Here is a 15,901-nt window from a genome sequence, read left to right as displayed (position 1 = left end):
AAAAGAGAAATTGGATGTACGAGAGTTGAGAGTGAAATTTTCTCTTATAAATTTTTTTTTTATAGTGAAGTTTGCACGCCCCGTGGAGGTGAGTCATTTTGTGACTGATCTACATATTTTGATTATTTTATTTTATTTTTTCTTTATTCCTGCTGCATCGCGTGGTACTGAAAAGATCTTGAAAAATAATGTCTTGATCAGACATCTATCCAACACTTCAGAATAAGAAAATTTTGAGTGCACAGAGGTCACATCCCCACTCTCTCGTTTCTTTTATAAATACAAAATCCAGTAGTTTGGTTTCTGCTTGTGTCTTTGGTATCTAATGGAGATGCTATTTTTGCATTACCTCTCGAATACGAGGGAACAGCTAGATTTATATTGGAGCAATATCAAATGCCCAAGCACCAGTGGTCAATCTAGTTGGAAGAGCACATGGAGGGCGTTTGGTGTATGCTCGGACATGAACGAGACTTAGTACTTCCAATTTGCATTGGAACTTCGAGCCAAAGTTGACTTGCTCTCCATCTTGAGCAAGAAAGGTTATTGAGATAACTCAATTTACTTGAATCAGTACTTTTTAGTTTTCAGTCTTTGCTATCTCAAGGTTGCACCGATTAAAAAAAATAAAGGACTCGTTTTTTAAAACAATATCTCGGTCTTGGAAACAAAAAATGCACCATGTTTCTTTGATAGTACTAAAATAGAAGAAGTCTCTCATCATAAGCTAGTGATGGATGATTTTATTTTTCAGGTATTTATCCGGATTATAACATGTATTATCTTACTGGTATCAAAAGCGCCATTGCCGAGGGGATTGGAGTGACACCTGACATCCGATGCAGCCAGGGGCCATTTGGCAAATTCCAACTCTTCGAAGTTTTACATTTGTGTCAACAAGGATGGGGAATTCATGGAGTGCCCTGGTTCTCAAGGGTTCAATTGTTCCCCCTCTATTGTTTTCCATCCCTTTCACTATTGGATGTTGAATAAGACTTCTGCTATAGATTCCAACCATATTGAGATGCCTATCACTTGGAGTGATCTAGATGACTGAGAGAGAGGTCAACTATGTATTTCCTTCGAATAAATTCTCTACTTGTTCATCATATAAGACAACTTCCTCTCTCTCCTTGGTTAGTGTTGGAAGTGATAATATTAGTGGATTGATGGATTAGTATGCAAGCATGTAGCGCATATGGTATGCATGAGTTTTATGGTAAAATAAACCAATTTCTTGCTACTCAGCAAGGATCAAGTATTACACTTTGTGATCATTATTTGGGACTACTCCCCCCTCCTCTCCTTGTTCTTGTTTCTTGTTTCTTTTTCTTTTTCTAAGAGAAGAAAAATATAATTGTCCGAAACATATAAAATCCTCATTCAAAATCACCAATATTTCAATAAAAAGTGCTGCCTCAAGGAAATAAATGGATATGATTTAGTAATTAGGGGAATAAACTTAGGAGATGTGCATGTTTGTTTTTGCTTTAAAAAAAGGTGCTCATAAAGCACTCAGAAAAAATAGATGTTTGATAACAATATTCAAAAAGTGTTTTTATAACAAGGGCTAGAGAAGTGCTTTTAGGAGAAGCTAGAATTCTAGCTTCTAGCTTCTTTTTGTGAGACATCTTTAAAGTATGAACTTAATAAACTCTAATAATTAATCAAAATATTAAGATAAATTATTTGTACTAATCATTGTCAAGAGAATTAAATGTGTTGGTAATGCTAAGGTGTAATACGGTAAGAACTAAGAAAGTTGATGAGTGTTTGTCCAGCACTAGACCACGATCAACGTACAATTAAGGTATGAAAGAAAGCACTGTGCTCCACCATGTCTTCTATAAGGGGATTCTAGGGTTAAAATGTGCATTGAATATCGAAGCCAAAAAGCTCCCTAGAATGTGTGTAAACCTGGATGCAATTTCTCCGTCAGAGGAAAAATTCTTTGTGCACTGCAGGAGGTGTAGAAAATTTGATGTGGAGTGCCTTATTTTGTGTGATTGGTTCATATAGCCACCGTTTCTTCATACATATTTAATATTTACAATTTCATTTTTTCATTTAAAAATTTTGAATGATAAAAATATTTTTATTTTTTGAAAAAAAATTATGATATCTTATGTCCATATTATGACATCCTACGTGTAGAAAGTCATAATTTTAACGCAGGATATCATAACATGCCACAAATGTCATAATTTTTTTCAAAGAACAAGAGCATTTTTTTTTTGATATAAGAGTAAGGATATTTTCATCATTCAAAATTTTTAAATAAAAAAATGAAACTACAGGTATTAATACACATTGAAAAGTGGTTGGATAAAAATACCCCTTCTATATTACGATATCCCGAACCATATTATGACATCTTGGCTATATTATGATATTTTGCATGCAGAAAGTCATAATTTGATGCATGATGTCATAATATGTCGCAAGATGTCATAATTTTTTGAGCCATATTATGACATCCTGTGTGTAGGAAGTCATAATATGCCACATGATATCATAATTTTTTTTAAAAATTAGAAATATTTTCGTAATGCAAAATTTTTAAACCAAAAGACAACTGTAGGTATTAAATGCATGTTGGAAAGCGGTGGCTATAGTAGAAAAATTTTTTATACATCGCAAGTGATGTACAAATCCGACATGAAATGCATCGCTTTATGTGACTAGTCCACGTAGTCACTACTTTCCAACGCACATTTAATGCTTGCAGTTTCAATTTGTCATTTGAAAATTTTGAATAACAAAAATATCCTTATTCTTTGAAAAAAATTATGATATGTTATGTTCATATTATAATATCCTGCATGCAGGAAGTCATAATTTTGATGGAGGATGTCATAATATGTCACAGGATGTTATAATTTTTTTCAAAGAGTAGAAATATTTTGTCATTAAAAATTTTCAAACGAAAAAACGGAACCATAGGTATTAAATGCGCGTTGAAAAGTGGTTAGACAAAAATATCCCTTCTATATTATGACATCCTAAATAATATTATGATATCTGAGACCATATTATGACATCTACATACAGGAAATCATAATTTGATACAGGATACGGTCATATTATGACATCCTGCATGTGGAAGTCATAATATGTCATAGCATGTCATAAATTTTTTCAAAGAATAAAAATATTTTTATAATTTAAAATTTTTAAATTAAAAAATAAAATTATGAATATTAAATATATATTAAAAAATAATATTTACGTAGATCAATCACATAAAAAAAAAAATACGTTCTACATCGAATATTGTATACCGTCCACGGTGCATGCACAAAGAATTTCTCTGTCGCCTTCCGTGCAGAGGGTTGCATTGCATCAAGACCATGTAGATTTTTGGTGGCTTTGGAAACTGTGATGCCAGATGGTCCTTTCGACACAGATGAATGCGTTTCAACGAGCAGAATGTATGGCAGATGCAAAAGTTGAACATTCTCGCAAACTTTATGAACATCAACCCTCCTTTTGTGTTACCAAATCTTCACTTGATATTTTATTCTCATGGCATCCCACAGATGTACCAGACTACCAGTTCCCATTGGGTTGTATAACAGATGGAGAACATTTTAAGTCCAGTACAACATTTTATTGCCTTCCGTTTTGAAGATATCTTAATAGCTGCTATATCAACAGTTATCAGCCACTGCATGCAACCAAAGGCAAGCGGTGACAACACCAAGACAAATGGTACTGTTTGCACCGCTCAGTTTTGTAGATTTTTATACTAATAATTCTGTATATTTACAAAAGTATTGTATAAAAACATCAGCCAATCATATGAGTAGTTGAACGGAGAATGTAACTTTTTTTTTTTTTGGGCAGAGCGGAGAATGTAACTTGATGTTGTTTCATTGCTCATTACAAATATTCATCACACAGTAGTTAACAAAACACTTTTCTAAACTGCTACAACCGTCATAATGATGTAATGGTCATTGTTTCCAGCAAAGCCTTCAAAGTGGAAATTAGAACATTCCTAACAACTAGTCAGCTTCCTAACCTGCTTGGTTCAACTAAAAAACTTCCATATGCAGCAGAGAATGGCACTCCCCTACTGACTAGATTCAATTTTGCGTCGCCTTGGTACAACTCAAAAACTTTCGTATGCTGCAGAAAATTAATAGAACTCCCCCTTCTGATATCAGATTCAATCTGCATCAGCTTTAACATTAAATCCAACCCAATCTGCATTTCAGACTCGAACAATGATAAGTAGAAAAGCAAATGACAAAGCATAATACCAAGCATATGACAACCTGTCCGTAATTGTGGCCGTCACGGCCACATAATATGTTGAAAAGAAATCAGGCAATTGCCCTGGAGGGAATAGAATGACTTCCCTTTTTTTCTTTTTTTTTTTTTGAAAAAAACCAAGCCATCACCCACAATGTTGTCAAAATCTGTTGGGCTGCAACAACCCGATTGCAAAGAACCCATACTGGCAACAAGGACAAGACTTCCCCCTTCTTTGTGACAGAAAATGGCGACTCAGTTCAATAAAGTAAAACAGCATTCAGAAAAATACAAACAAAGAGTTACAGCTAGCTCGATCCTTGCAGAAAATAACCTTTTTCCCCAACTTCTCTTACCATTCATAATTCTCAGAAAGATTTTTGCAGGCAAGATCTATTTCTTCTTCTGTCATTTCAATAGTTTGATCACTGTCAGACCCTGCATCATAGCATTTGATTTGCATATCCTTAATGTCTTCCTCATCAGCATCAGCTTTGCGCTTCTTAATTTTTACAAGGGAATCATCTAAATGGTCAAACTCATCTTCGTAGATTTTCTTACATGTGATGACCAATTCAGAGAGCTCTTCCTTTGAAATCGATCCCCTTCTCCTCCTCCCCTCAAATTTAGCCAGCTCTTTGACAACACGAGGGACAAACTTCCGCTGCTCAACCACATGCTGAACATCCCAAACAAGTTTTATTAAAATTAAAAACTGTCAGACGCCAGAAACAACAGAAAAAATTGGTAATGTAAGATGAAATTAATATTTAAATGATAAACATACGACAAAAAGAACAGAGAAATATCTTGGAATATATAGTTGACAGAGAAGGACGACGCAGTAGACCGGCATGCCCATCATGGCAGCTGGTCCCTAGGGGCACGAATCTCATTGGATTATCTTTTGTTATAATAAACATATGTATGTTAAACTGGCAGCCAGGAAGAAGTTCTGTATGCTGAGAATAAAATGTACCATGTACCGAAGAACAAAGAATACAGACCAGCTAAGGATTGCAATTTTACAATTCCAAATATACTGCGATACAACCTGCCTTTGCGCGTTTCCACCACCCAGCAAATTCGTCCAGCATCCAGTACTCTTGCATACTAGCTAGAAATTTATTGGGATATACCGATCGATCCCCCACACACCGACTCACCATCGATTTCGCTTGACCAGCGTCCGATTCTACCGACCGATGACTGCCGACACCGACCGACTAAGTATACGTCGGTCGGACAGACCCTCTCCGCTCCCGACTGACCGAACTGTGGAGCCCGATATCCGACTCCCGCAACGCCCCCGACTATCCGTCGGAGGATCCCTGGGATCCCATCCGACATTTCTCAACCAGACACCGACGTACAGTCGGTCGGCTCCCCCGAATGCCGTGCAATTACTGTGGGCTGCCACCTTGACAAAGGCGTGTGGAGTAGCCGCCCTGGGACATTGTCCCACCTAAGGCATGGGTCAACCCTAGTGATTTGACAGTCCCACGGCGACTTGACCGTCCCACGACGACTCTGACAGTCTCCGACGATTTGACAACTCTCCCATTGTCTGCGCCATTAATGACGGCGCCATGCCGCGCCCCACTATAAAATGGGGAAGGCAACAGTGCTGGAGGAGGTTCTTTTTCGAAATCCCTGAACCCTTCCTCTCTAGCTCTCTCTCTCGCTGAGCTCCTTGATTCTTTTCTATTGTTGCCTAGTCTCCTCTCTGACTTGGCCGTCGGAGGGTCCCCGCCGGAGCCACCTCCGGTCAGTGCGGACTTCTTTTGCAGGTGCTCGTTCCCGGCGACCAGGCGACGAGGGGATTGGCCGTAACAGGTTTTGGGATATACCGACCGGTCCCCCTCACGCCGACTCACCGTCGGTCCCGCCTGACCAGCGCCCGACTTTGCCGACCGACGACTGCCGACACCGACCGACCGAGTATACGTCGGTCGGGCAGACCCTCTCCGCTCCCGACTGGCCGAACTGTGGAGCTCGATATCCGACTCCCGCAATGCCCCCGACTATCCGTCGGAGGGTCTCTGGGATCCCATCCGACATTCCTCAACCAGACACCGACGTACAGTCGGTCGGCTCCTCCGAATGCCGTACGACTGCTGTGGGCCGCCACCCTGACAAAGGCGTGCGGAGTAGCCGCCCTGGGACATTGTCCCATCTAAGGCATGGGTTAACCCTAGTGATTTGACAGTCCCACGACGACTTGACCGTCCCACGGTGATTCTGACAGTCTCCGACGATTTGACAACTCTTTCATTGTCTGCGCCATTAATGACGGCGCCATGCCGTGCCCCACTATAAAATAGAGAAGGCAACAATGCTGGAGGAGGTTCTTTTTCGAAATCTTTGAACTCTCTCTCTCGCTGAGCTTCTTGATTCTTTTCTACTGTTGCCTAGTTTCCTCTCTGACTTGATCGTTGGAGGGTCTCTACCGAAATCACCTTCGATCAGTATGGATTTTTTTTACATATGCTCGCTCCCGACGACCAGATGACGAGGGAATTGGCCGCAACAAAATATATATGCAATAGTATGAGTGGCACAAAACAAACAAACACATACGATCAGCACTCTTTGCTGCTAAACTGCATCATCCAGAAAGGACAATTGAAGTCAAGCTGGACACTCATTACACACCCACTTGGCCGGTGTCTCAACTCGTGGCGGGTCCCTGAAAATTAATAAGAACCTACCCCACTCCATTATCAAGTCGATCGGAACCCATGCAAAGGGATAGACTCTCATCAAAATTAGAACCTCCACCTCCTTGCTGATCAATATTAACGAATGGCATCCGCGCTCCATGATTGCAGTGGTCCATTAATTCCCGTCACGTGTTGAATAGAAGGCCTAGAAATGACAAGGTGTGCATTTATCTCTCGTTACGTGGCCAGGTTTAGCACCAATCTGATACATAATATCTCTCCTCTTTTTTTTTTTTTTTTGGGTAAAAACATAATATCTCTCCATGCTTTGATATCTTTACTGCACTCTGATTTCAAAAGAGGGATGGGGAAAGATGATGCATGTATTACGATTGTAGAACACGTGGAAGTATATTGTGGTGCTTTGGAACGTTATCATGCATGTCCCTGCCCGAATAGAAATTTTATTGGAAGATGATGATTTAAATCGTGCGACAACAGGGGCCACTCGACGGTGAGTACTACCCTTGGGAGCCTGCGTTGGGTCTCATATATCCAATCGAGTCGGAAACGCTGGAGATACGTTCTACTGATCGGTTGGGCGGATCTATAAATAATCGCCCCGGCCAAGCCCCGAGTCCTGCAATGCATCGAGTTGGTTTGTTGGGATCGGATTGAGCGAAGCATGGCTTCTCGCCTTGCAGTAGTTTTCCTCCTCGGACTGCTATTTGCCTCGCCATTGTTAGCCATCAAATCCTTTGATTTCTTCTACCTTGTCTTCATGGTATCTCCTCTCCTCTCTCTCTCTCTCTCTCCATTCAATATAAACATGCACCTAAATCTATAACTCCAAATCAAAGCTGGGAGAGAGGACGTGATATACAAATCTTTCTTTCCTTCCTTCTTTCTAAAGCTTCCCTTTAAAACCATGATGGAACGGCAGAGTGCATGCTAGTCTGGGCACTGTTTTATTCCTTTATTTTTCTAGAATCTTTTCTTTTTCTCTTTTCTTACTCATCATTATTATCCATTGAACTAATGAAGTGCTATTGGTTGAGTGCAGTGGCCGGGAGCATACTGTGCACAGTCCAAGTGCTGCGTTCCAACCACCGGACTGCCTGCGGAAGATTTCTTCCTCTGGGGACTGCAGACTTATAATGCCACGACTATGAAAGCAGTCACCAAGTGCATAAAAAATTCACCCTTTTACATCAACCAAGTAAATTATTTTCACTTTATTTATCCTCTGAAGAACTTAGATGCATGATTCAAAGACTTGATCTCTTCAAGGGTATATTGCTCTCTTCTTCATATATAGAAGAGCCATGTGGGATCGAGCTTTTAATTCCACAAGAGTTGGCGGACAGACTTGTGTCCTTTTCGGGTGAAAAATATAAATTGAAGGTTAATTACCTAGCCTAAATAATGCCGGTGCAAACCACACTCAAGAATGATCGGTCTTTAATTCATTGTCATAGACTACCCAAATCAAATAACGCCAGTGCAATAAACGTGCCCACGCACGCAAACACACCGAGAAAAAAGTGGGGGAAACATGGACATGTTATAAAACTGTGAGCTAATTAAGTAAATCACTAGAACGTTTCTTTAAAATTCTCATTATTATCACGATAGTATACATCATTACTCTCACAAGGTACCTATTAGCTAATCATGCTCTAACCATTTAGCGGTATCATCACGATACATATATATATATATATATATATATATATATATATATATATATATATATATATATATATGCTTACTTTTTTCTTTCTCTTTTTTATATCCATTCGCATTTTATACAATTGGTACAATATATAGAATATGTACACTCTTATGAAGTTCTGCTGATAGACTCATTCAGAATAAGAAAGGTTTGAGTGCACAGAGGGTACATGCCCGCTCTCTCATTTCTTTTATAAATACAAAATCCAGTACTTTGGTTTCTGCTTGTGTGTTTGGTATCTAATGGAGATGCCATTTTTGCATTAGCTCTTGAACATGAGGGAAGAGCTAGATTCATATTGGAGCAATATCAAATGCCCAAGCACCAATGGTCAATCTACTTGGAAGAAAACATGGAAGTTGTATGGTGTATGCTCAGGCATGAACGAGACTGATTACTTCCAATTTGCATTGGAACTTCGAGCCAAAGTTGACTTGCTCTCCCTCTTGAGCAAGAAAGGTTATTGTGATAACTCAATTTACTTGAATCAATATATATATATATATATATATATATATATATTTGATATGAAAGGAGACTAATGTGTGAACTATTCTTTCACCTTTTGAATCAATAATTTTAAGATTTAGTTTTTAATCTTTGCTATCTCAAAGTTACACTGATTAAAAAAAAAATAAAGAAGTTTTTTAAACAATTACCATGACAACATTGGTCTTGAAAATAAGAAATGCACCACGTTTCTTTGAATACTAAAAGAGAACAAGTCTCTCATCATAAGTTGTCGATGGATGATTTTATTTTTCAGGTATTTACCCGGATTTTAACCTGTATTATCTTACTGATATCCAAAGCGCTATCGCCGAGGGAATTGGAGTGACACCTGAAATCCGATGCAGCAAGGGGCCATACGATAAATTCCAACTCTACCAGGTTTACATTTGTGTCAACAAGGATGGGGAATTCATGGAGTGCCCTGGCTCTCAAGGGTTCACGTGTTCCTCCTCTATTCTTTTCCATCCCTTTCACGATTGGATGTTGAATAAGACTTCTGCTATAGATTCCAACTATATCAAGATGCCCATCTCATGGAGTGATCAAGATGATTGAGAGAGAGGTCAACTTTGATCATTTTTATTTCCTTCGAATAAGCTCTCTACTTGTCCATCAAATAAGACAAGTTCCTCTCTCTCCTTGGTTAGTGTTGCAAGCGATAATATTAGTGGATTGATGGATCAACATGCAAGCATGTAGCACATATGGTATGTATGGGTTTTATGGTAAAATAAACCAATTTCTTGCTACTCAGCAAGGATCAAGTATTACACTTTGTGATCATGCATTAATATTTGGGACTACTCCCCCCCTGCTCCCCTTGTTCTTGTTTCTTTTTCCCTTTCTTTTTCTTTTTCTTTTTCTTTTTCTAAGAGAAGAAAATCTAATTATCCAAAACATGCAAAATCCTCGTTCAAAATCATTAATATTCCAATAAAAAGTGCTGCCCCAAGGAAATAAATGGACATGATTTAGTATAGGTGAATAAAATTAGGAGATGTGCATGTTTGTTGTTGCTTAAAAAAAGGTACTTAGAAAGTGCTTCTTATAAAAAATAGATGTTTGATAACAATATTTGAAAAGTGCTTTTATAAGAAAGGCTAAAGAAGAGCTTTTAGGAGAAGCTAGAATTCTAGCTTCTAGCTTCTTTTTGTGAGACATCTTTAAAGTATGAACTTAATATATAGACTCTAATAATTAATCAAAACATTTAGATAAATTATTTGTGCCCATCATTTTCGTGAGAATTATATGTGTTGGTAATGCTAAGGTGTAATATGATAAAAACTAAGAAAATATCGATGAGTTTTTGTAAAAAAACCATGAGTTAGAACATGTTTTGTGGAGGTTCCAAGGAAGACCAACTGATGCTACCAGAAAGTCACCATCTCAACTATTGTTCCAAGGCCAAAGGCGGTGCAACAAACCATCATGGGGAAATCCTTGAGAGCCTAAATTGATTATCAAACATTACTATGTGGTGGCACATGAGTTATGGGAGCCCAAAGAGGTCAAACTAATATAGTGATATGATGAGTCGTAGAAATTGATGGTTTCAAAAATTCAACAAAAATAGTATAGAAGACTTTTCGAGAGGAAACTATCACAAATATATTCATCATCGAGTAGTTGAAGGCAAGTTGAATTACATCAAGCACGATTGGATGAAAAAAGTTATGGTTGAAGAAAACTGAAACTGTATCACTGAAGTCTGAAACTGTAATCAAATGATATATTAAGGTTCCATTGTAATTGTCTTATTTATTTTGCTTCCTTAACCTAGTTATTATAGATTAGATTACTTTGTGGTTGTCTTATTTGTTTTTCTTTTGCCTTATTTATTTTTCTTACTTCTACACTCATTATAAAATTTCAAGAAGGAAAGAAAGAGCATGGTATTTTATTTTGTGTATTATTAGTACTGAAACCTAAATTCCTATACAGGATATATAAGAGAGACCTTGTTGATCTTGCCAAGTTTGTCGAAGAGATAAGTTGTCTGTACCTTTAGATGACCTTAGTTGAACACTTTTGCAACTCTATTTGGATAACCCTTCTTTATTTTTATGTGCTTATCCTGACCTTGCACAGCTAGATCCCGAACCCTAGTGGTCCCGGACTCCCAGCTAATTATGTGATCAAGCAATTTTCTTAAATAAAACTTTGCAACAATTGCGCTAGATTTTGGGCCATGCAGGTCAATCCTTGGTCACATTGCAAGTATCTTTTCCTACCCGTGGAATTATGCAACAAAAAATAGTATAGGGAAGGTCTAAGGCCAACCTTATTAAAGACAAACAAGTGTCAAACCTAACAGTGAAAATGATGATCTTGTAAATTGGCTATCCAACAACATAATGAGAAAATTAGATGTCTTCTTGTTATACTAATGAAAAGTTTTCCTGTGGATATTGCATGGCCAAATTTGTTACCTCCAAATGCTAATCATGTTCAATTCTCTCTCTCTCTCATCTCTTTTTTATAAGCCGGTATATTCATACTGTTCTGGTGCGAATGCAACCAAAAATGTCAGCAAATTATTACTCTCTCTAAAAGAAAATCTTATCCATGACGTCGTCATGGTCAGGCCAATTGATGTGGTAGCAGTCAAAGACAATGATAAATAGATATAGTTTCTCTTTCTAATTTTTCTTTCCGCCTTTGCTACTCTTGTGTTGCACTGGTGCTTAGATTCTTGATTTTGGAGTGGCACATTGATCACCTTGAGCATCATGCTTTTCTGCACCAACCAGACTTGATGGTATAGGGAAATATGACAGAGGATCCATCAATTGGAAGAAGATGAACAGAATGTGAAAACATCTATAGACTCAGTAGTCAATACCATGCAGATCTTTAAACTGCTTGCGGAAAACAAGAACTTAATATTCTGTCAAACAAAAAAAAATCTAACCAGAAATTAAGAAACACTGGATTAAAATAAAATTAGAATCTATTTGAATGGTTGGACTGAAAATCTTATGAAATTTATAGATAGTTACGAATATAGGTCTAGCCCAGCCTATAATCCTATATTTTGAGTGGAAAAAAATATAGATCTAACCCAACTTATAAAAATCATAGGGTTTTCGGTCTAATCATCAGAGCCTAAAAGAAAAAGAAAATGAATTAAGAAACATCAAAGTTGCAACAAGCATCAGGAAATGAATGAAAACAGATCAAGAAAACTAAGAAAACACAGAGATCACATTAATGATGGTATCTGCTAAAAGAACTAAAATGAATAGAGAAAAACCATAGTTGCATAATAGACATCACCAGCCATCAACTAAAGCATTGCATACAGTATTCCAAGCAATGCAGACGAATGGAAAAAGGGCTAAGTTCGGATGAGCAAGAACCAGCAGACTCAAATTAGTAGTGTGTTCTGAGAGAGGAACTCTAAACTAGTGTCAGACAACTAAAAACCAACCAAGAGAAGTCAAGAAATGCCAAAATTGCATAAAGTATAATATCAGCTGATGAATGAAAATGAACCAAGAAAAAGCCTCCAATAAGGGAAATCAATCAAGAAACACTAGAACCCCTATAAAAGATAGCATAAGTCATCAAATGAAAACGAATCGAGAATGATCGAGAAAGACAAACCAATATCACATTAAAGATAGCTACAGCATACGATTGAAAAAGAATTAAAAAAAACGCCGAAATCATCTAAAAAAAAGTTTCCCAACAAAATAAATTACATATGGTGTTCAGAATAGCTTAGATCAAATAAAAAGAGCTAGGCTTTACCTGAAAGCAAGAGAGAGAGAGAGAGTGGAGGGTTATGGGCCCCCATTCTCCGCATCAGTGTAGAGGAGCGGACTCACAGACGGAAGGCGGTCACAGGAGTGAGGCCACGGTATTAAAATACAGGAGCAAGCCGTGGTCTGCCATGACTCCTCGTAAGGATCGCTTAAAGCATGAGCAACGGACTTCGAGCTACTAACAGCGCAGCAGGATGAATGGTGTCTTCCGTTGAAACTATACCATGCGATTTTACATGTAATCTACCAGCTCAGTTTTTGAATATTTTGCTTTCTGATTTATTGCAGACCGAGACATACCAAGTATCATTAAATGGAGTTGTACCCAGCCGTTACTAATAAGCCAAAGTCCTTAATGTCAAGCCGATTTTGTTTAAGATTTTCTCCGCTCCTTGACAGCGCTGTTTGATTTTAGACCGAAAATCAATCCGCATCGGATCAAAAAATCGATTCGGAAATCGAATCGATTATATTTTAATTTTTATTTTTAAAAATTTTAATTTTTGATTTAATAAAAAATTAAAAATTTTAAAAATTAAATTATAATTTAAAATTATAATTTAAATTTAAATTATTTATTAGGTTAAAAATTTATTGATTATATAAATGGATGATTGGATATTTAGATTTAATCTATTATTATAATTTACTGTAATGCTTGATTGCTTGTTTGTATTATAGATGATATGATTTTTAATATATTATATTTTACTTATTATCGATTTATTATTTATCAATTAATAATATATCATTATTTATCAATTTTTAATTTTTAATATGAGAAATTATCAATCAATAAATTCAACATATCCTGAATTTAATTAAATATAATGTAATAAACTAACAATGAATCTACAATAATTATTTAAATATATTGTATCAAAAATAAATAATTAAAAATAAAAAAATTATAAAAAAATTAAATAATCAAATTGAATCGAACGGAAATTCATGGTTCGGTTTCGGTTCGATTTATCTCTTATTCGGAATGATTTTTGATTTTTATTTTCTGCTATTCAATTTTTGGATTGGATCGATTCGGATCGGGTCAGTTACAACCGAACGAATAGCCCTACTCTTTGGGATCACTCTGGTTTTAACCAAATCTAATGATAACCAGCAATTTCGTGCAGAAGCTTGCATTACATCAAGACCAAGGATTTAAGTTCCAGCGAGACGGAGACTATCCCTACCATTCCATCCCATTTCATTTCTTTAAGATTTCGGCATCAGGGATGGATACGGGACTCCAAAATATTTTTTTGACCTTCGTCCTGTCCATCCCATCTTCATCCCGATTGGACCAGGCATCGGTACGACCATCTCGATCATGCCCTAATTATTTTTTTCATTGCCAAATATCAATGAGTCATTTGTTGCTGGGAGAGGAGAAGAACGAAAAAAAAAAGAAACACTAACCTCTTTTTCCATTGGTGTGTCAGTGTCGGTGTTGGCATCGGCATCGTCATCGGAGGGAGCATGGCCTTTTCCATTTGATTTCGATTTTTCAAGAGCCAGGTACATCAGAAGGCATAACAACTGGAGAAGAGGAATGGAGGATAGAGGAGAGAGGAAGCAAGCTTTGGATTTTTCGACGAGGAAGGAGAGACAACCGAAGGGGGGAGGAAAAAGGGCTTGGGGCCTTCAAGCTCTAATACAGAAGGTTCTCCTCGATGCCTTCCTTTCGATCATGCCCAGTGTCAAACCCAAATCCACATAAACTAGGGCAAATCTCAGAGCATATGCATGGTGGATAACACACAATCGGAAATTGATGACATAGAAGGGCCAACGTGGCCTGTTATTGACCATGAGATTTGATGTGGTCCAATTGCATCGGATGCATGCAACACGGAACAGTAGATAGCACGCAATTGAGAATTGATGACATGGAAGGGCTAACGTGGCATGTTATGGACCATGCGATTCAACAGGACCCAATTGTACCTTGGTTGTAAATTTAAAAAAAAATTATATCTATAGTAATAGAACGTCTGATTGGGACAGTCACTAAGACGGGATGGAACGCCGAGCATTTTGTTAAAAGACAAAAATTGGATGCCCATCATGTAGACTAGCAAGTAACCCAAGCTATACAGCAGACTCTACTTAAATAACGATAAAATAATAATAATAAATTAATATTTTTTTGAAATATATAATTTTTATTTAAAAAATTATCTTGATCCTATTTCTACTCTCTAAAAACATACAATCATTCCATGCAAAATAGTTGATACTTAATAGTAGCACCACAAACAGCTACATCATCATGTATAAGAAACCAAATATCATCCCTATTTAGAACTTCATCTTTGATTTTAAAATTTTATTTTAAATTAACATTAAGACAATAATAATTTTTTTTAAACTACTAAATAATAAAAAAAAATAATCTATAAAAAATAATATATTTCAATAAATTTTATTAAGAGGGAGAGATTGAGTTATCTCGGTCACTTCAAATCTCCCATTCGATTGAGATAGATCTAAGCTTCCCTATTCAGCTGCTCCGAGCCTCCCATTCAATTGAGAGTCCTGCAAATGAAAAAGATAAAGAAAAAATATAAAAAAAAATCAATAAAACAAAAGAAAAGTGGAAAAATTAAAAGGCCAGATTTTTTTTCACATAGATTTAAAATTCATTTCTCCTACAAACCAAAAACCATAAAAATAGTAATATATTTTTGAAACATAATAAAAATTTAATAATTAAAAAAATGATAATGAGATTCACAGTCCTACTTACTGAGTACGATTAATAACTTTATTATGTTGTACTGAACCTCAAATTCGTATATTGATTTAAGCAATCTTAATTTTTTGATAATTTCTTCCAAATTTTTTTCTTAACAAAATTTCAACAATATTCATTTATATAATTATAATTAAAAAAATTAATATTTATAAAAAAAAATTAAACAACTAATCAAAAATAAATCTTAAATATATTTTAAAATACT

General features: G+C 36.6%; 1 protein-coding gene and 2 long non-coding RNA genes across 3 annotated transcripts; 2 read left to right on the top strand and 1 right to left on the bottom strand.

Moving 5' to 3' along the window:
• Positions 1-282: 282 nt before the first annotated feature.
• On the top strand, positions 283-1,261 carry LOC105047885 (uncharacterized). Its single transcript, XR_012142579.1, has 2 exons — positions 283-542; positions 755-1,261. It is a non-coding gene; the product is annotated as an uncharacterized lncRNA (long non-coding RNA).
• A 6,260-nt stretch (positions 1,262-7,521) lies between these two features.
• Positions 7,522-9,938, top strand: LOC105047884 (extracellular ribonuclease LE). Its single transcript, XM_073260601.1, has 4 exons — positions 7,522-7,704; positions 7,984-8,139; positions 8,922-9,114; positions 9,422-9,938. Exons 1-4 carry the CDS (start codon positions 7,606-7,608, stop codon positions 9,721-9,723), a joined length of 750 nt encoding a protein of 249 aa, XP_073116702.1. The 5' UTR covers positions 7,522-7,605; the 3' UTR covers positions 9,724-9,938.
• A 1,654-nt stretch (positions 9,939-11,592) lies between these two features.
• LOC140859108 (uncharacterized) lies at positions 11,593-13,438 on the bottom strand. Its single transcript, XR_012142578.1, has 2 exons — positions 12,925-13,438; positions 11,593-12,058 (listed from the first exon to the last, which is right to left on the bottom strand). It is a non-coding gene; the product is annotated as an uncharacterized lncRNA (long non-coding RNA).
• Positions 13,439-15,901: the final 2,463 nt, after the last annotated feature.

The sequence above is a fragment of the Elaeis guineensis genome, chromosome 7 (genome assembly GCF_000442705.2).
Source record: "Elaeis guineensis isolate ETL-2024a chromosome 7, EG11, whole genome shotgun sequence".
Classification (NCBI taxonomy): Eukaryota; Viridiplantae; Streptophyta; class Magnoliopsida; order Arecales; family Arecaceae; genus Elaeis; species Elaeis guineensis.
The sequence above is the reverse complement of the archived record's forward strand: the minus strand, read 5'-3'. Positions and strand labels throughout refer to the sequence as shown.

Bases quoted from the DNA above. Each gene is read 5' to 3' on its own strand.
- LOC105047884 (XM_073260601.1), top strand. From the start codon at position 7,606: ATGGCTTCTCGCCTTGCAGTAGTTTTCCTCCTCGGACTGCTATTTGCC. The intron at 8,140-8,921 runs GTAAATTATTTT...TTTTTGCATTAG, and splicing joins CACCCTTTTACATCAACCAA to CTCTTGAACATGAGGGAAGA. The intron at 9,115-9,421 runs GTTATTGTGATA...TTTATTTTTCAG, and splicing joins CTCCCTCTTGAGCAAGAAAG to GTATTTACCCGGATTTTAAC.